The sequence below is a fragment of the Leptonychotes weddellii genome, chromosome 11 (assembly GCF_054177405.1).
Source record: "Leptonychotes weddellii isolate Sample4059 chromosome 11, ASM5417740v2, whole genome shotgun sequence".
Taxonomy (NCBI): Eukaryota; Metazoa; Chordata; class Mammalia; order Carnivora; family Phocidae; genus Leptonychotes; species Leptonychotes weddellii.
In genome coordinates this window covers 63,460,390-63,481,022 of record NC_138379.1, presented here as the reverse complement: position 1 = coordinate 63,481,022, position 20,633 = coordinate 63,460,390, and the positions used below count along the sequence as shown (strand labels likewise).

At 37.7% G+C, this 20,633-nt stretch overlaps 2 protein-coding genes across 8 annotated transcripts in view; one reads left to right on the top strand and one right to left on the bottom strand.

Annotated features, from left to right (window-relative positions):
- Nucleotides 1-963: 963 nt before the first annotated feature.
- On the bottom strand, nucleotides 964-6,960 carry ANKRD49 (ankyrin repeat domain 49). 5 transcript variants are annotated; one of them, XM_006741363.3, is made up of 3 exons: nucleotides 6,858-6,960; nucleotides 3,721-4,077; nucleotides 964-2,465 (listed from the first exon to the last, which is right to left on the bottom strand). In XM_006741363.3, exons 2-3 carry the CDS (start codon nucleotides 3,976-3,978, stop codon nucleotides 2,004-2,006), a joined length of 720 nt encoding a protein of 239 aa, XP_006741426.1. In that variant the 5' UTR covers nucleotides 3,979-4,077; nucleotides 6,858-6,960; the 3' UTR covers nucleotides 964-2,003. The 5 variants fall into 5 exon arrangements, with proteins under 5 accessions (XP_006741426.1, XP_030892678.1, XP_030892679.1 ...); XM_031036818.2 differs by lacking the exon at nucleotides 6,858-6,960 and adding an exon at nucleotides 6,723-6,851; XM_031036819.2 differs by lacking the exon at nucleotides 6,858-6,960 and adding an exon at nucleotides 5,071-6,822.
- Nucleotides 6,961-7,032: 72 nt separating this feature from the next.
- Nucleotides 7,033-20,633, top strand: part of MRE11 (MRE11 double strand break repair nuclease) — a 73,862-nt gene continuing 60,261 nt past the window's right edge. The window contains exons 1-4 of one of the 3 annotated variants that reach the window (XM_081799033.1): nucleotides 7,033-7,128; nucleotides 7,902-8,029; nucleotides 9,878-10,014; nucleotides 13,694-13,850. In XM_081799033.1, coding sequence (XP_081655159.1) covers nucleotides 8,010-8,029; nucleotides 9,878-10,014; nucleotides 13,694-13,850 — 314 coding nt within the window. In that variant the 5' untranslated portion in view covers nucleotides 7,033-7,128; nucleotides 7,902-8,009. Of the gene's footprint in view, nucleotides 7,173-7,242; nucleotides 7,525-7,901; nucleotides 8,030-9,877; nucleotides 10,015-13,693; nucleotides 13,851-20,633 lie in introns of those variants that run through there. The other 2 variants (XM_081799034.1, XM_081799035.1) reach the window with 2 other exon arrangements.

The window sequence follows — 20,633 nt, the reverse complement described above, 5'->3', positions numbered from 1 at the left end:
GTCACATCTCAGCTCCTTATCATAAATAAGGAGGCCTCTTTGGCCCCATACTTAAGTGGAAAGCTTACATAAACTCATGGATGCAACTCATTCCAAAGAAAGGAGCCATGGACTCTGTGACTTTCAGGTAAGCAGGCAGCTAGTTTAGCAGTCTGCTAGGATAGATGGGGTCCTATTCTATTGTCACTGCCTGTCAGCTGTACCTGTCACTTGGTATCCCTAAATTGGGCCACTTTTTTTTTTTTTTTTTTAAGACAGAGAAAAAGAGTGTGTGAATGTGGGCATGTGCAGGGGGTGCCGGCGGGGGGGGAGGTTGGGCAGAGGGAGAGAGAGAATCTTAAGCAGGCTCCACGCCCAGCACAGAGCCTGACACAGGGCTCCATCTCTCCTTCCTGAGATCATGACCTGAGCCAAAATCAAGTCAGATGCTTAACCAACTGAGCCACCCAGGCACCCTGGACTCAACACATTCTGCCAAACCCTTGCATTGTAGACACTGATACTCTGAACCTGAGGCTCTCCTAGCCAGAGATCATAGTATAATTAAAGCTCTCCTAATTCTTGAATCCTACTTGTCATGATAACTCAGTTCATACATTAACTTTTCTGAGATGATTCAGTTTTTTTTAACCCGAAAACCACCTATTTGATTAAATAACATTATTAGTTAATCCAGAGTGATTGGATCATATGAGCTGGCTCAAAAAGACAAGCCTTGGTGAATATATAACTGAAGAAGAGGCCCATTGGTTTAGTTTCCTTCCCATAGCATGTCAGTTCTGGTGTTAAGAAGTTAAGAGAAAAATCCCTTTGGGAATAGTCAGAGAGGCTAGGTAGTCAGTGAGAAACTCCTGCTGGAGAGACTGAGAGAGTAGTTGCTCAATCAATGTATGCTCCATGAATACATAGGTTATGGGTCCAAGGAAGATCTGTGCTGGTAAAAAAAAGAAAAACAAGAATTGGTGCCATTTTTGTTGTTCCAAGCTTTTATTTTTTTCTGAATGTTCATATTTATACTCGTGTCACCATCCACACTGTGGCTTTTTAAAGCTTGCGCCACTTATAATCTAGCCCCAGTATAATCATCATCCCTTCACTCTTAGAATTCCTTTTCCCTTGTCTCTTTGCCTTTGTAGGATTTGTATAAAAGGAGGACCTCGGAAAAATCGATACTTCCTGTGAACTAGAGAGACCATCTGAGCAGTGCCCTGAACAAACAGGATTAGGCAGGTAGAACCAGTTGGCGAGCAGATACATTATGATCTCTTGGACCAAGGTAGAGTTGTGTGCATGAGTAAAAGGTCATGCCGACTCACCGACGGAAGAAGGATCACGTGGGTTGACCAGGGTGAGGTAGGACCGTCCACAGGATTGTGTGAACTGTGGTAGCAGAGGCAGTATATTACATTCACGGACTAAACACTTTAGCTAACTACTTTGCTCTAAAAGACAAAGATCTAAGCTCTTTCGAGGTTTTCTTGAACTTCTGACAACTCAAGTCACGAGGAAGTCAGTTCTTACGGTTTAAAACGAAAGCAAATGGCCATAGTGACGTGGAGATGACGGCTGCACCGCACCAGTATACTTGAGTTTTTTAAATTGAATTCTGAGTTACCTCGCCTTATAAAAATACATGTCAATATACTAAATACTCCACAAAGACCCAGGATGGGGGATATTTAAAAATACACTTCTCTTGGATCAGCACCAAAAATATCGTTAGTTTTCTGTACAACCCGTTACAAGTTTTTAAGTATAAGTGTGTTAAAATTATTTCTGATAAAAATTACAAAGTCCACATAGATCAGTAAAGATGCATCCAAACAACTTTCAAATACATTTTGACATCAACGTTAGGCATGTCACTTGGAAGGACATTTGAATGTGTACCACTGGAGTTCTACCGTAAAACTTTTGATGTCAACCTTCTATCATGGGGATATGTCCTATCTCACACAAAGGAGGCACTGGTACTCGGAAACTTAAGAAAATTATTAGAACCGTCATGGCTGAGGTGAAGAATTTGTGCAGCCTTCCACAATTTCAAAGAGGTAGTGATAGATACTTGTCCTCCTGGCAATATCAAAGGCCGTTTCTTCCAAGTTGTTTTTCAGACCCGGTTTGATGTAGCGGTTCATCAGGAGGAGCTCCAGGGTATCTTTGCTGTCCCTGTTCCCTGCGGCGAGATGTAAGGGGGTCAAGAGGCCTTTTGTTTGGGCGTTAATATCTGCGTCGTGCTGGAGTAAGAACGAAGCTACTCTGGTATTATTCCACTTACAAGCACTGTGCAGGGGTGTCCAGCCATCCACAGTCACCGCGTGGACATCTGCCCCTTGTGCGATCAGCTCGCGCACCACCTCTAAGTGTCCGCTGTAGGCTGCTCGATGAAGAGGGGTATATTCATCTTCATCTCTAGTGTTCACGTGAGTGGCCTTTTCAGACAGCAGTCTCCGCACTGTGGTAAGCTGAGAAGAAAAGGGATCTTTTCAAAACCCAACGTGACCCAAAACAGTAAATGAAGAAAATTAAACTGTCTAGTGGTGTTAAATTTTTTTTAAGTTCCATAAAAACTTGTTAGCAGAGGACTTTAAAATAAAAATGATTTACGATCTCTTTGGGGGGCAGATGGCCACAGATTTAAGAATGAACAAGTTAGTGTTAACCACACTCTTTCTTCTAAGAATGTGACTCTCTGAAAATCACGTATCAGTATCGAATGTATGACTATCGTGCATTTATTCCTGGCCCAATTAAGGCCCACTGCATATAAGCTTTAGTCCTAGATGAATAATACAGACTATAATCATATTTAATATTTTACACTTCATTAGTGAAAACATAATAACAGATTTTTCTACAGGATTATCGCACCAATATACATAGTGCATAAAACTTTGAAAAATAAATTTCTTTATCAGAAGAATACAATGGTAACAAGGAAATCTAGAGATTAAGGAGCTCAACTCCTTCAAACTAAAACAACCTTAGAAACATGTTTTCAGGAAGTGATTTTCAGTTTGGTCTCTGGATCTCTGGTGGGATGCAGTGTGCTCCTGGGTGAAAAAGTTATCCAAAAAATGCAGGACCTTTTTAGTTATTAATTTACTACCACCGACATGGAAGAACTTAGTAAAATGAAGTAGAAGTGGCTGAGTGGGAAAAATATATTTGATGATACTGCTTACATGATACTGGGCAAATTGATATTCCTGAATCCCATTTTCTTAAACTGTAAAAGGGAAGAATATTACTTATCTTGTGGGGATATATGAGGATTAAATCAAATAATGTAGTAAAGCACATGGTATAGTTGATATTCAAAACATGTTAATTCCCATCCTCCCTCTTCTAAATGATAGCTGTCTCTAGGATGATCTTAATGACTTAATATAAATGATTTAAAAATATAGGTGATTTCTTGCTAACTTTATAATTATCCCTTAAATTTCCAAATAATACCCAATAGGATGCTTTGTGACTTACTATGTCCCTTCATGGACATTGCCTCATTCGATCCTCAAATCCTGTATAAAAGATACAGGTATTATCATGGCCATTTTTATAGGTAAGAAAATAGAGGTTCAGGAACGGTAGGATTTACCCAAAGTTACAAACTAAATAGAGGTTCAGGGACAGGTCTTCTGGCTCTGAATCCAGTACTTTTCCTACTATATTATGGTTTCCTCTTTAACTGTTTTTGTTTGTTTGTTTGTTTTTTACCCGATTTTTTTCCGCAGCCCAAAGAAGCAATTTGCTTGGATCTTTTTCCATCTTTTTTTCTTGCAATTGATACCACTCTTCGGTTTTTTCATCTTGCTCCTCGTCTTCGTCAGAATTCCCTACCCAGAGACTTTGGGTACCAGTGGGAATAAGGTGTCCATGTGTTTCCAACAATTCAAGTTGGTTAAAGTGTTCAGAAAAGTCCAAAGAATTTTCTGGGTCTGGTTTTCCATCATCATTTACTTTCCCTTTTTCCATTTTTACTATGACACTAAATACAAAACATTTCAAATGCCAGGGTATAAATAATCTTTCTAGAGGTGAATTATATCTGCTTTATTTTATCCATATTAAGATCTGGAAACACAAACACAAAAATTATTAGCAAAATAGTAATTGTTTATCAATTACAAAGTCTTGCAAACATACACAATAAACCCTGTCTAAACTTTTTGGTTTTATTGGTAGTCTTTACAGTCTCTAAATACCAGAGCTGAAATTTGTTATCTATACCTTTAATGGTTAAAACTCCTTATTTTTTTTTAATTCTACTAAGTCAATGGTTATATTATTCTGAATCTATTGGTTTCGATACTATTGTATTATACTAAGAGTGATAAATGCTTAAAGCTTTTAAACCATAATTTAAAAAACAGGCACATTCACGATTTTTATAAACTAGACACACAGATGATGTAAAGCAGAAACAAAAACTTTTAGTTTCTAATAAATTACTTCAAAGAATTCTTAGAGACGGAATAGCCCCAAGGAATCTGTACAAACCTCTCATCAATCCAAGTATCTTTATTATAACATCTGTAATAATTATCCTATTTCTACTTTAATAATTTCAGCTTGAGAAAATTCACTGCTTTAAAAAGGAGTCCCATTCATTGATAGACAGCTATAGTTCTTAGTTGGCTTCTTGTTTTGAACTGAATTTCAGCTGTCATTCACCATTCAACAAATATGAATAGAATGCCTGGTCCGTGCCAGTCTTTGGGCACTGGGATTTAATAATGAACAAGGTCCATGTCTTAACCTCAGGAAGGTTATTGTCTAGTCGAGGCGACTGGCAACAACAGCATGAGCTGTGCAAGGACAGGACTCTGTTCAGACACAATGAGTATACAAGAGGGTTATAATGAACACAGTCCTAAAGGATTAGAGAAGGCTTCTTGAAGGAAGTGACATTAATTCAGCTAAGCTGCCACATTAATTTATAAACCAGTATTAAAGAGTTACACAGCTTATTAAATCTTAATCAATTTTTAAAAATGCAAATAACTAATAAATATCTTTTAAAAATACCATTTCTCAGGCTCCTGATTACATTTGTTGAAATCCTACCAGTCTTTCAAGGCTCTTCTCAGATGTTCTCTCTTCCATTCTTTCTTGGAACTTCCAAATTTGATTTCTCTCTGGTAGCCTTTTTTGTTCTACCTATTGTCTTATTTCAGCACTAATTATTTCCTTAGATTATAAGCTTAAGGATAGAGACTGTATTTAACTTATATTTATGTCCTACTTATACAAAGGGCATTAATATTTGTAGAATTAAATCTAATTAAAGCCCTATCACTTGATTTTGTTTGGAATGGCTACTGAGAAGTTCCAGAGTTGGTCTTCCCTTAAGATACTAATTTCTTTCTAATTTCACAAGTTTAACAGTATTCAATCCTAATGTGGCATTAGATTTTATTACTAGTGCCAAAAGTACTAACCTTAGGTTTAAATTTATCACTTATGACTAATAGCGTCTCTGGGCCTGTTACTTCATTATAAAATGTAATGACTGTACTAAAGGATTTCCAAGTTCTTCCCAGCTTTTCAGAGTCTACTGAGACCCATCGGAATTACTTTATCTTTTATTAGTTCTTTTGGAATTTTCACTTTTTATTATTGAAGAATTGTTGATATACAATGTTAGTTTCAGGTGTACAAACACAGTGATTCGACAATTCTATACATTACTCAATGCTCACCACAGTATACTGTATTACTGACTATACTTACTGTATTGTTGACTATATTCTCTATGCTGTGCTTTTCATCTCTGTGACTTATTTATTTTATAAATGGAAGTTTGTACCTCCTCAAACCTTTCACCTATTTTGTCTATCTCCTCACCCCTCTCCCCTCTGGTAACCACCGGTTTGTTCTCTGTATTTGTGATCTGTATGTAGGAACTCCCATTGGGGTTCTCATTTTTTTCTTTACTATCTATTTCCTGAACCTTGCAACACAAAAATGATCATACATCAGTTCATTAAACACTTTGAACAGATACCATAAAGTTCATTTAATTATATCAAATACAGAAACAATAAGGCACATATTTGATCCTCCCCTTTCCTTTCTATAAAAACTCCCCCCACTTTTTAAAATAAATTCTGAACTTAGTGCTCCAGATACAATAACTGTACATATAAAATTTCTTTTCTAATTTTAGATGATTTAATTTAAAGAGTCAAACCTAGGTGCATCTCCGATTCAGGATTTTAAAAAATCGATTAAGATTCTTACTCGATGGTCCTCAACCAAGAAGAAATAGGGTATGTTTAAAAGAACAGATTTCGACAGAGATCTAAACTATGTCAACGCCTCACAAATAACTCAGTGACAGATGCGGTCATAAACCCCATTTTACCGGTGAAGGCGCCGAACTTCGGAATAAAACAACCTGCCCTAGATTAGGGACGCTTCAATGGAACTAAAAGGTCAAGTTTTCTAATTCAAAAGTTTCACATTATTTTTTTACTGTATTATATTTTACTGCTATCAGCACAAAGCAATACAGATGTGCTGAACCCGGGATCCAGGGGTGAAAATAAGGGGAAGCAGGGAAAAAAAGGGTCAGAATACTCTAATTCTGGGGAGTGGGAGTGAGGGAGAAGGCCCCCAGTCCCGGCCCTCTGGCACCGATTGGTCACTTCCCAGGCCCGCAGTCGCGCCTGCGGCCTTCCAAACAGCCAAGAGTGGAGAAGCCGCTCCAGCCCTACCCCGGATCCACGACGCGGCCCGAACTGCCGGGCTCATTCGGGGTCGACAAGTGACCCGCCCCCAAGGGCCCAGTAGTTTTTAGGTGGCGCGAGAGGATCAAGGAGCGCGGTCCGGGACAAGCAAGAGCTACCCACCTTAAAGAAGGGAAACATCTCTATCGCGGACCTCGCTTCCGGGGTCGTCCCTCGGCTTCTCAGGATTGGCTCCTGCTTGAGGGCGGGGCGACGCCGCTACTTTCCCGGCTCGCTCACGGCATTCGGCAGCCGATGAGAGCCGAAGAAGACTTGAAGCGCTACGTCATCAATGAGGTATCGCGAGAGAATGAGTTGCTTTTTTTTTTTTTTCCTCTCCCGCCTAATTGAGGTTTATGGCCCGGCAGGTTCTTCTTACGTGCAGGCTCTCGAGGTGCTGTTGCGTTTTTTCTCACGAATCCCGCTCCTTCTTCCCGGGTAAACGATAGCCTGGGGGTTTGGTGCGGGGGCTTTGGAGAGTGTAGATGTGGGGTAATTTAGGAATCGTACCGCCTCCTATTTTGTGGGATCCCGGGCGGAAGCCCTAAGTGGATTGACTCTCTGGAAAGAATGGGACCGGTCGGCTAAGCCCTAGAGGGTTCTGATTCTGGCTTCAGACTGTCCAGTTGCGGGTGGGGGTGGTGTGTTGAGGCTTAGAATCTGGAAGGAACCGGGAGTCCGGACGTGGAACTGGGTTCCCGGAATATCTTGGCCATTTCCACTTGCCTTGCAGGCGCAGGGCGCTTCTCTGCGGAGCACGTGTTTCTGTTTATTTACACTAGTTTTAAAGGTGGGGCCCTTCTCTTTTCCTAAACTGAACCATTCCTTTAAACAATCCTGTGGTTGAGCAGCAATTATGGGATTTTCTCGACGCTCCAGGGTAGCCTGTGCATGCTGTTTAAAACATTTCTGCACATCCAGAGTTGTTTTGTGTGCTAAACCAGAACTGCTGTATGTGTCTCTTTCTGTCCATTTATCTAATAAACATTAGTTTCCAATAGTTTAATCATAATGGTGAAACTGAGATGGTACTGGAGATGGGCTATTTTCTATTGTTAGCCCTTAAAAAATAAAAATATAGTAGGTGCGTAGATGAAAATGAGGTTCCTAAAATTGGTAGTTTTTTAAAAGAATGTATGTTTTACAATAATGTAATTTTGCTTTTAGAATTTGCTAGAATTTGGAATCGAGTGAGTTTTCTGACGTATTTGATCACACGACCCAGGAGTACTTGGAGAGAAAACTGGTTCCAGAGGAGCTGGACTGACCATAAAAATGAGTCCTGCGGATGCCCTGTAAGAATTTGTCTTCTGGGATCTTTTTTGTTGCTTTGGATTCCTAAAGCCCATCAACTATGATCACCATGAACGAAAACTTATTTAAAAAATTAGCAGTAAATAGCTTGCCTATGAACAGAAATGTTAGTCATCAAAAAGAGTATTTAGAATGTTAAAAAATTAATATATGTTTGCTAACTAAAAGATAATATATAGCTATAGATTGAGGCCTTGCAGTAATTTGGTATATTACTGTAGTATATAAGTTTATATTCTTAGGCTTTGTCCTAAAATATTGAAGCTCTCAATATTCTTGAACTTTTGTTGGGAAGTCACACTGGTTAGTGCAAGCCTGTTTAAGCAGATTTTTAGAGTAGTAAATTGCTCTAGTGTTGAATAAATTGGAAATGAATTTGAGTAAAATGAAAATCAATAAAAGAATCAGAAGTTATGTGGAAAAAGCTTTAGACTTGGAGTGTTGTACCCCGATTTCAATTCCTTGGTTAATACTGTGTGACCTTGGGCAAGTTAGCAGTTCTCTGAACCTTGCATCAATTTCTTCACTTTATGTATATAATTGGAACAAAATTGCCTTTCTCAGATTAATTTAGATGTTTAAATGAGGGAATTCATTTGAAAATATTTTATAAATTGCTGTGGAAGCATAGGGTAATGTGATTTTGAAAGTATTCTGATCAGCCGGTGTGTGTGTAGCAGTTAGAACTTGTGCATATATTTCATCTTTGAAGTTTCTGAAGAGAAATCTTTCCTGGAAAAATCTCATATATAAAGATTTCAATTTTGGAGATATATCTGAAAGTTGTTTTGAGTTCATTATGGTTTAGTGAAAATAGACCGAGTGGTTAAATCCTGTTTCTTCCACTTATTTGTGCGATAAATTACTTAATTTCTCTGTTTAGTTTTCTCACTTTTCAAAGATAATAATACCTACTTCTTTACATGTAGAAGTTGAGAAGAGTTCATAGATACATAAGTATTTTAAAGAAAGGTTTTTTTAATTTTTTTTAAAGATTTTATTTACTTATTTGAGAAAGAGAGCTTGAGTGGGAGGGAGGGGCAGAGGGAGAGGGAGAAGCAGGCTTCTCACTGAGCAGGGATCCCCGAAATACATTCCTGACCTGAGCCAAAGGCAGGCACTTAACCAACTGAGCTACCCAGCTGCCCCAAGTATTTTAAAGAAAGTTAAAAGTTACATTAAACTGAAGAAGGTATTAATAACTACTACATTGCTGCTTCACATGAGAGTACCTTTGGATACTACCAAATTCAGATGGAACTGTAAATCTGTTTTGTTACTTGGCCAGATTTGTTAATGAAACACTAATTGTATGTAGGGAATAGAATCAAGCAGGTGTCTTCAGGGGCTTGAATGTGAGTTACTAGTTTATTGGGACAAAATCTACTTATAAAGTAAGAAGGCTTTTTAAATTAACAGTCAACTCTGATTTTCCTTGAAGAGTGCAAAATAGATAAATAGCAAGTTTAGATACGGGGTCAAATCCTTTTGGGATTTCGGGATGGAACAAAATTTGAAAACAACGAAGCTTTTAGGTCCAGGGTCCAAAGGAGTGTGTAACACTGGAGTTGTAATAAGGTTATACTTTTTTGAAAGGAGTCACAGAATCTTTTTAAAGTTCACGAGTGTTTGTTCTATTTTGAATTAGGTGTAGGCAAACTATGTAACATTGAAGATCTGTTGAATGCTTCAAATTTTCAGACCTATTTTAAAAGCTAGAAAAGTGATTTTACTGTATAATTATTATATATCTTCTAAATTTAGGTTTTAATCTTCTTGATTCATCTTTTAATGAATTATATTGAAATGTTTCTTCTTTTTTTATATAGTGATGATGAAAATACATTTAAAATCTTAGTTGCAACAGATATTCATCTGGGATTTATGGAGAAAGATGCAGTCAGAGGAAATGATACATTTGTAACACTGGATGAAATTTTAAGACTTGCCCAGGAAAAGGAAGTGAGTTTGGTTTACATTTTTTCAGTTTCTACTATGCTCCCTTAGTCGGTAGACTCTTCCTTTCTTAAAGTTGGAGGTTTGTTTTATAGGCTCATATGCTCACATTGCCTGCTTAAATATCAATATACTACAAACCCAAAGCAGATTTTAAGTGCTTTGTGACCTTAATTAAAGTAGGAGTTGGTTTTGTTAGAAGTTTGTGAAAGTTTACACATATTTATGGGGTGTTTACTGAGTGCAGGATCCTGTGGCAGTTTCTGTTTGAAATGGAAAGATGACTCATCGTTTCTGTGTGCCAAGAACATACAGGATACTGGTATGTGAGATAAGACAGATGTCCATAATGCTCAGATGCAAGGTCTTATGTGGTAAGAACCATAAGAAAATTACAATCAGCCTTTCTGGGAGTTTAGAAGTAGAAGAGATCACATATAGAGGAAGGCAAGATCAGTTTAATGAACGAGGTGGCATTTAACTTGGGCTTTGAAGAATGAGTAGGCTTTTGATGGGTGAAGAGCATAGAGAATGTACATTTCACAGGAAACAGGAGGAAGGGCACAGAGGTGAGACAGTATGAGGTATGTTAGGGGTACAACAGGTCAGTTTGGCTCATTAGTAGGCCATATGTTAGAAAGCATGCTGAAAGACCAGAAACGCTGTTTGAGCTGCATTAGGAGGGCTTCATATGCCAGATTGAGGAATTTGTACCCAATTCAATGGAAAATCATTTGGCAACAGGGTATAGGGTGAATTGGAGACTGTGGCGTGGGATGGAAAAGAGGAAGTGAATGCAAGAGGTATTTCAAAGATTAGATTTGCATACTTCAGGGGTGAAGTTGAGGGAAAGGAAGAGGACAAAGTCTAGAGTGTGTTAAGTTTGGGAGGGAAAGGGAGAGGAGAAAGTCTAGAGTATGTTAAGTTTGGGTGAATGGTGGTACCAATAATAGAAATTCCTTCTAAATAAGGAAGAGGTACTTCTTTATGTCGGAAGGTGATGAATTCTGATTGAGACCATTTGAGTTGGAGATTCCAATAGGGCATTCAGGTCAACATTCCAGCAAGCCCTTGAAATGTCCTGCACATTTTAGGAGAGAGCTGGGGAGTAAACATAAATGGTTGTGACTTACAAATTAGTATCTTCAACCTTGACTTTTCCTCAGAGTCTTGTTCAGTTTTTCTGCAGGTCCTTTGGTTCTTCCTCCTGAATGTATATGGAAAGTGTTTTTGTGCCTATGTGTTTAGCCTAAAACATTTATCCTATTTTGCTGGACTGCAGTACTCCCCATTGGTCTTTCTATTTGCATTCTTTTTCCCTACATCTATTCAGCATAGCAGCCAAGTGAACATAAAACAGATCATATCACTCTGCTGCTTAAAATCTTCAAGTGGCCTTCCATTGACTAAAATAAAATTCAAACTACAAGGCTCAACTTGATCTGGCCCCTGCCAGGAGACTTTTACAACTCTCTGTATCGTTCAGTGTGCTCCATCCACCCTAGCATGTTCTCCTCTGGGACCTCTGCACATCTGGAGAGCACGTTTTACCTTTTTGGAGAGGTCTTCCTGGATATCTCCAAACACTTCAGTTACTCTGTTTGTTTTTTTCATAACACCGTCTGAAATAATATATTGAATTGGCTACTTGTTTACTATCGATCTTCTCCACTAGAAGGTCAACTCCCATGAGAGTGAAAAATCTTTTCTGCTTGTTCATGCTGTATCTTAAAATCTAGGAAGGATTTAGCAAGCAGTAGGTAACTCTTAAAATTTTGTTAATGAATAAGGGAATATCTAGTACTATCTCCTTTTAAGATGGCTTCCTCGTATCCCTGAGGGCAGAGAAACTTGGAGCCAAAGGAGGTCTGTTTCCTGCTAGAGAATCTTCTGTTGGATTTGTCTGATATTTCCTCATGATTAGATTCACTTTCGGCAGGAATACCATAGAAGCAGGTTGTGCCCTTTTCAGTGTTCCCTGGAGTCACAAACCAGCTTTTAAAAATGAAAAAAAAATTTTTTTTTGATTTGTGGTAAAATATACACGTAACAAAATTTACCATCTTAACCATTTTTAAGTGTACACTTTATCAGCATTAAGCACATTCACATTGCTGTGTAACCAACCTCCAGAACTCTTCATCTTGCAAAAGTGAAACTATATCATTTAGATCACTACTCCCCCTTGAAATGTTTTTTGTTTTGTTTTCTTTGTTGTTTTTTTCCTATGCTGTTGTGATCATTTTCTTCCTTAACTCTTGTTCATTTTTGAAGACCTAGCTTTAGTCCCACACTGTTATTGAAGCTTCTCTGACTACTGTAAGATGGAAAACTTTTCCCTTCTTTTCTTTTAGGTTCTTGGGCTGGTCTAATAATTAAATTGACATAAGACGCATGAACAGGAGCAAAACAAATTTTGTATGTATAGGAGCCTCATAAAAATATTAGACTCCCTGACAGTCAGGTAATTGAGGCTTATATTGCCATCCTGAGCTAAGGAGAGAGGGGGTAGAGGTCTGGGACTTCAAAGGGGAGGAAGATAATTCATAGGAAGAGGGGAAGAGCAAATGTTTGCCATGCCATGCAGAGATAAAAAGTTCTCTGGTAATAGCTCTCTTCCTAGTATAGGCCCCCTGTCTAAATTCTTTCAGGCAGTTAAGGGGGATAAAACAAACAAAAAAAAGCTTTTCCTGAGTCTGCCCAGTCTTAACTGCCTTCAGCTCAAAACAGTCCACGTGCCAAAGTGACACTTTTGGGGGGTACTGTATTCCGCTCCCCCTCACTGCTGTAGCCCAAGTGATCTGTACTGCTGGGTTCTTTTGTATAATTAAGAATTTAATCAAGTTTCTTTAGGTAGATTATACACTTCCTGAAAGTATGAATGTTGAACTCTTTTTCTGTATAATTTTTTTTCTCTTGTTTCTAGAATGCTCTTCCTTAAAGTCTCATTTATTCTTCATAGTGCAACTCAGATGCCACCGTGTTGGCATATCCCTTCTGGACTCCCTGTCCTCAATGAGTTTTTTCCCTTCAGTTAGAATTGATTGTGATGTCATTGCTGCTCCTGGTTTGTTTGCATACCCATTCTAGTGCATGTCTGAATTTGAGTTCTGTTCAGATGTGTAACACTTTGTCTCTTCTTTAGACTCTGAACATATTTAGGAAAGAGGTTGTATTTTATCCATCATTTGTATCCTCAGGTCCCAGTATAGGGAATTGCACTCTGTCAGTGTTTAATGAGGGCATGGACATCATCTGTTTTGTAGATTGCTATTTCCTTGGGTGCCAGGGCCTATAGGAGCCCTAAGTAATTATTGAATGAATTGACAGAGTAATCTGAATTGAATCGGCTCTCTTGTCCATAGGTGCTGTTAAAGTGCTAAATTTGTGTTTGATTTAGATAACAACAACAACAAAAGAAATAATGGTCACTTCCAGTAGCATGAGTCAGAGGTTTGGTATAATAATTTGAAGGTGGCTTTTTTGAAAGGTGGCCTAAGAACCTGAGTTGGAGTCAGATTAATCAACAGACTGGCAGGCCCCTTGAATAAATAAAATATAAAACTTTAAATCTTCATACACAATAGTATCTTTTATGAGTTTTTTTTCCTACCCCTTTAATCTATAGTTTTAACGTTCTTACCCATAAAACATACTAATTTTCACACTATTTTCTGTTGATTAGGTAGATTTTATTTTGTTAGGTGGTGATCTTTTTCATGAAAATAAGCCCTCAAGAAAAACATTACATACCTGCCTTGAGTTATTAAGAAAATACTGCATGGGTGATCGTCCTGTACAGTTTGAAATTCTCAGCGATCAGTCAGTCAACTTTGGTTTTAGTAAGTAAGTATATTTAAATGCTTAAGTGAATGTTTCCTTGTGTATAATATTTTCTGTAAAAGACAAACACCTTTTTAACAGGCATTTCACCTTCACTAAAAGCTATTTTCATAGTAAGCATAATTCTTTGAATTTTCTGTACTGATCGTATTAGTTTATATTTTCCTAATTGTGGGACTGAGTATCTTCCCAAATTTTTATTGTACATTTTGGTATCTTCTCCTGTTCATATCCTTTGCCCATTTTAAAAATTGGTATTTTTTTCTTTTCCTTTGAATTTGCAGAGGTTGTTTATATGTTCTAGAGACTAAATTTTTTTTTTTTTTTTTAAATAAAGATTTTATTTATTCGACAGAGAGACACAGCGAGAGAGGGAACACAAGCAGGGGGAGTGGGAGAGGGAGAAGCAGGCCTCCCGCAGAGCAGGGAGCCCGATGCGGGACTTGATCCCAGGACCCCGGGATCATGACCTGGGCCGAAGGCAGACGCTTAACAACTGAGCCACCCAGGCGCCCCTAAATTTTTTTTTTTTTTTAAGATTTTATTTATTTATTTCACAGAGAGAGCAGGAACACGAGCATGGGGAGTGGGAGAGGGAGAGGCAGGCTTTCCGCAGAGCAGGGAGCCCAATGTGGGGCTCGATCCCAGGACTCTGGGATCATGACCTGAGCCGAAGGCAGATGTTTAACGACTAAGCCACCCAGATGTCGGAGACTAAACGTCTGTTAAGCATTATTTTTTTTTTTCCAGTCAGTGGATTGTCTTTTGACTTTTTTATGGAGACTTTTCTTGACAAATACTTAATTTTAGTCAGATACATCATTTTTTTCTCCTTAAGATTTGTACTTTGGGGACGGACGGACGACATCCACCTAGAACCCCATGTCGTAGATAGTCCCATATTTTTTCTTAAACATTGTACAGGATACCACACTGCATGTAGTTGAAGTGTTCTCTCAGTCTCCTTAGACTATGCCAGTTTTTCTGTCTTTTCTTACCTTTCATTTTCCTGATAATTTTGAAGTATGCTGGTCAGCTATTTTATAGACTGTCCCTCAACTTGGGTTTTTCTCATGATTAGACCAGGATTGTGGGTTTTCAGGAAAGAGTATTCCACAGAGGTAAAGTGCCCTTCTCATTGCATATCCGGAGTACATGCTGTCAACGTGGCTTATTACTGGTGAGGATAACCTTGATCTCTTGATTAAGGTGGTGTCTGCCAGGGTTCTCTGCTGTCAAGTTAGGATTTTTCCCTTTTCATACGCTGTTCATTAGAAGTGAGTTGCTAAGTGCAGCCCACACTCAAAGAGAGGGATTTAAGTTCCACTTCCTAGAGAGAGGAAGGAGTGTCACAGGATATGGGCGTATTGAAACTACCATAGTCACTAGTAAGTATTTTGAGGGAGCTATTTTGAGGCTGTGCACCTATTCTGTTTTTCCTTAAAGTTTGTCCACTAATTTTAACATTCATCAGTGGTTCTTGCCTATAGCAATTATTAACTGTGGTGTTTTAATGGTGATTTTCTGTTTCCCACATTTTTTCTACATTTATTAATTAGAATTCTTCTGTAAGGAAGATTTGTCCCTTGTCCTGCATTTGTTAATTTATTTACTCAGTTGTCTATCAGTAGGAACTTATTTAGTTGTTTACATCAGTATGAACCCATTTTTTCCCTTTGATTATAATTTAATACTATTGTAATCTATTTTGTTGCTCAAATGACTTGTTCTATGTTTAGCCGTTGGGTGCTTTTTCAGATTGATTCCTATCTGCTTTTGACATACCCTCATCTTTCCCCCCGCCCCTTACTTTTTGGCACTAGAAATGCTCCAGGCTAACTTTATATTTTCCCTTTCATAGCTTTAGACCCATCCATTTCTTCAAGGAGCCCTGGTTCCTTTGGAGAATGGTATTTGAAAGCCCAAATCTAGATGCTGGGCTTGCACATTGCTATTATCTTGTCACTGCTTCTAGGCTCTCTCAGTGCCCAGAGCTAAGAAATACATGTATATGTACTAACCCATGAAAACAGACCTATCTATTTATTTCTTATTTATTTATCTATCTATATTTTTAAAATAAGTTCATGTTGGGAGGTTAAGTTTTAAGGGATTTTTGTTTGTAAGAAAATGGCTATATTACCTTTACTCTGGATTGATAGTTTGGCTGAGTATAGAATTGGATTTTTAAAGATTCCTATCATTTTAACATATAGCCTTGTTTTTAGGAATTCTGATCAGTATCTTTACCTGTCTTCTATTCAGATCTAGAACTTTAGTTTTCTTCTTTCATCTTATTTTTATTTATTTATTTTTTAAGATTTTATTTATTTATTTGACAGAGAGAGACACAGTGAGAGAGGGAACACAAGCAGGGGGAGTGGGAGAGGGAGAAGCAGGCTCTCTGCAGAGCAGAGAGCCCAATGCAGGGCTCAATCCCAGGACCCTGGGATTGTGACCTGAGCCGAAGGCAGACGCTTAACGACTGAGCCACCCAGGCGCCCCTCTTTCATCTTATTTTTAAACTGCATGCTATTTTTAAACTGCTCCATCTGCCTTTGCAAACCTGTTTACCTATTTCTTTGCTCACTGTTGTTGCTTGTATTTCATTTTTTCCTCTGGATTCCATTTCCTTCTTTCTGAAGTATAGTTTTCAGTAGTTTTTTCATTGAATGTCAGTGAGTAGCAAATTCTCATTTTTTGTTGCTGTTGGGAAGTCTATTACTTTAGTTGCTGGAAGAGCAGTATAACATAGTGATTAAAAGCATGGATTCTGGTACAAGACCATCTGATTTCGAGTCCTGGCTTTGCTCTACCTTACTTTTATAATTATAAAATGGGAAAACAATAGTGGTGATCTTACAGAATTGTTGTGAGAAGCAGTTGAAATAAGAAAATTGCTTAGAATAGTAAGTGGCAAAAAGAGAACACTCAGGTGTAACTATTAAGTTTTCTCATTGTCCTTAGCATTTAGCAGTCTTACTATGACATATTTAGCTGTGGATTTAGCTCTAATTGTTCTGCTTGGCTATCATGCATTTCATCTGAGGATTTTTTTTTTTCCAGCCATTTTAGGAAATTGTTATCCATTACATTTTCAAACATTGTTTCCTATTCTTTTTCTTTTTGAATATTATTTATATGTCTTAATCTTTTTGTTATATTGTCTATTACTTTATCTCTTTGTGCTGTATTCTGAATAATTCCCCCTTCTAGTTTACTAGTTCATATAGAAAAAAAGACAAAAGAAAAGGTAGAGAAACTGAAAGAAAAGACTGATAAGTAATGACTAGCCCCATTAGATATGAAAGTGTATTATACCACATTGAGAAAAGGAAGGATAAAAATTATACAGTCACCTCAGTAGATGCAGAAAAAGCATTTGACAAAATTCAACATCCTTTTATGATAAAAACTCCCCCAACAAAGTGGGCATAGAGGGAACATACAAAAGCCACATATGACAAGCCCACAACTAACATTATACCCAGTGGTGAAAAGCTGAAAGCTTTTCTTCTAAGTTGGGGAGCAAGACAAGATTCCCACTCTCACCCCTCCTATTCAACATCATATTAGAAGTCATAGCCTGAGTGGTTAGGCAAGAAAAAGAAATAAAAGGCATCCAAATCGGAAAGGAAGAAGTAAAATCATCTCTATTTGCAGATGACAATATTATATATAGAAAACCTGAAAGACTTCATCAGAAAACTGTTAGAACTAATAAATGAATTCAGTAAAGCTACAGGGTACAAAATCAGTATACAAAAACCAATTGCATTTCTATATACTAACAATGAATTAGCAGAAAGAGAAATTAAGAAAAAAATAAAATAAGAAAAGAAAAAAAGAGTAAAATATTTAGGAATACATTTAATCAAGGAGGTGAAAGGTCTGTATGCTGAAAGGTATGACATTGGTGAAATAAAGTAAAGACAAAAAATGGAAAGATATTCTGTGCTTGTAGATCGGAAGAATTAATATTGTTAACCTGTCCTTATTACTCAAAGTGATCTACAGATACAGTGCAATCTCTATCAAAATTCTAATGGTTGGGACGCCTGGGTGGCTCAGTCGGTTAAGCGTCTGCCTTCAGCTCAGGTCATGATCCCAGGGTCCTGGGATCGAGTCCCGCATCGGGCTCCCTGCTCCGCGGGGAGCCTGCTTCTCCCTCTGCCTCTGCCTCTCTCTATCTCTCGTGAATAAATAAATAAAATCTTTGAGAAAAAAAAAAAAAATTCTAATGGTATTTTTCATAGAAATAGAACAAACAATCCTAAAATTTGTGGGGAACCACAAAAGGCCCCAAATATCCAAAACAGTCTTAAGAAAGATAAAGGTGGGGAGCCATCACCCTTGCTGATTTCAAACTGTATTACAAAGCTGTAGTAATCAAAACAGTGTGGTGTTGGCATAAAAACAGACATATAGGTCATTACAACAGGTTAAAGAGCACAGAACCCATGCATATTTGGTCAATTAATTTATGACAAAGGAGCCAAGACTACAATGAGGAAAGAACAGTCTCTCAATAAATGGTATTGGGAAAACGGGACAGCCACCTACAAAAGAATGAGGCTGCCCCCTCTCTTATACCATACACAGAAATCAACTCAAAATGGATTAAAGACTTGAATGTGAGACCTGAAACCATAAAACTCCTAGGAGAAAGCATGGGGAGTAAGCTCCTTGACATCATTCTTGGCAGTGATTTTTTGGATTTGACAGCAAAAGGAAAAACAAACAAGTGGGACTATATCAAATTAAAAAGCTTTTGCACAGTAAAGGAAACCATCAACAGAATGAAAATGCAACCTATGGAATGGAAGAAAATAATAAAGTCATATATCTGATAAGGGGTTAACATCCAAAATATGTAAAGAAGTTATATAACTCAATAGGAAAAAAAAAAAAAAAGCAAAATCCAATTAATTAAAAATGAGCAAAGGAACCGAATAGACATTTTTCTAAAGATCTACAAATGACCAACAGGTATATGAAAAGTTATTCAAAATCACTAGTCGTCTGGGAAATGCAAATCAAAACCACAATGAGATATCACCTCACACCTGTTAGAATGGCTAAAATCAAAAAGATAAGAGAGAGGGCGCCTGGGTGGCTCAGTTGGTTGAGCGACTGCCTTTGGCTCAGGTCATGATCCTGGAGTCCCTGGATCGAGTCTCGCATCGGGCTCCCTGCTCGGCGAGGAGCCTGCTTCTCCCTCTAACCCTCCCCCCTCTCATGTACTTTCTCGCTCTCTCAAATAAATAAATAAATCTTTAAAAAAAAAAATAAAGTAAGAGAGAACCAATGTTTAGGAGAATGTGGAGAAAAGGGAACCCTTGTGCACTGTTGGTGGGAATGTAAATTGACTAAGCCACAATGGAAAGCAGTATAGTGGATCCTCAAAAAATTAAAAATAGAACTACTATATGATCAAACAGTACTCTTCTGGATATGTATCCAAAAGAAATGCAGACAGGATCTTGAAGAGATAATCTGCATTTCTGTGTTCATTGTGGCATTAATTCACAGTAGCCAAGATATGGAAACAGCCTAAGGGCCTGTCAATGGATGAAGGGATAAAGATGGATTAAGATGATGTGGCATGTATATATGAACATGAAATACTATTCATGTATGAGAAAGATGGACATCTTGCCATTTGTAACATGGATGGACCTTGAGGGCACTACGCTGTGAAATAAGTCAGACAAAGAAAAGTACTGTGTAGCATCACTTAATGTATGGAATCTAACAAATCAACTCAGAAACAGACTAGAATGGTGGTTAACGGGGCCAGGACTTGAGGGAAGAGGGGAGATGTTGATCAAAGAGTATAAACTTTCAGTTACAGGATGAGTAAGTCCCGAGGATCTAATGTGCAATATAGTGATTGTAGTTGATAATATTTTATTTTATACTTGAAAGTTGTTAAGAGTAGATTTCAAATATTCTTGTCACAAAAAAGAAACGGTAATTATGTGACATGATTCAAGTGTTAGCTGTAGTGGTGATTTTGCAATATATGTGTTTTAAATAACATTGTACACCTTAAAGTTACACATTGTCATATGTCAATTATTTCATGATAAAGCTGGAAAAAATGCAATGCTACAGTAATTAAAAATGTGATATGACTCATGACTTGATAGGCAGATAAGTGAAAGAGTATAGAGCTTCCAGAAATAGCCTCAACACATGTAGGAATTTAGTGTTTGGAGAAGGTGGTGTTTCATATCTCCAGGAGAAACATGGATTATTCAATAAATGTATTAGTATATGTGCTGCCGAAGTGAGCCCTCAATAAATGTATTAGAAAAAACTATTAGACATTTCTTAAAAATTTAGATGTGGGAAAGGCTTTTCTATGTATGATACAAACTGAGAAGCCATAAAAGTAATATTGATGTTTGTCTTTATAAAAGTAAATTTGTACATGGCAAAAACTGCCTGAAACAAAATAAAAAGTCAAGAGTTCAACTAGGAAGAATATTTGCAACTCATTGCAAATTAAAGTCTAATTTCCCCAATAGATAAATAGCTGTTTCAAATCAATTTTAAAAATCCAAGAGTGAGTAAAAACGTAGGTAAAGAATACAGATATAGTTCGCAGAAAAAGTGGCATTTAAATATATTATAAGAATATGAAAAATACAAAATAGAATTCATTCATAAGAAAGATACAAACTTGGGCACCTGGGTGGCTCAGTTGGTTAAGTGACTGCCTTCGGCTCAGGTCATGATCCTGGAGTCCCGGGATCGAGTCCCGCATTGGGCTCCCTGCTC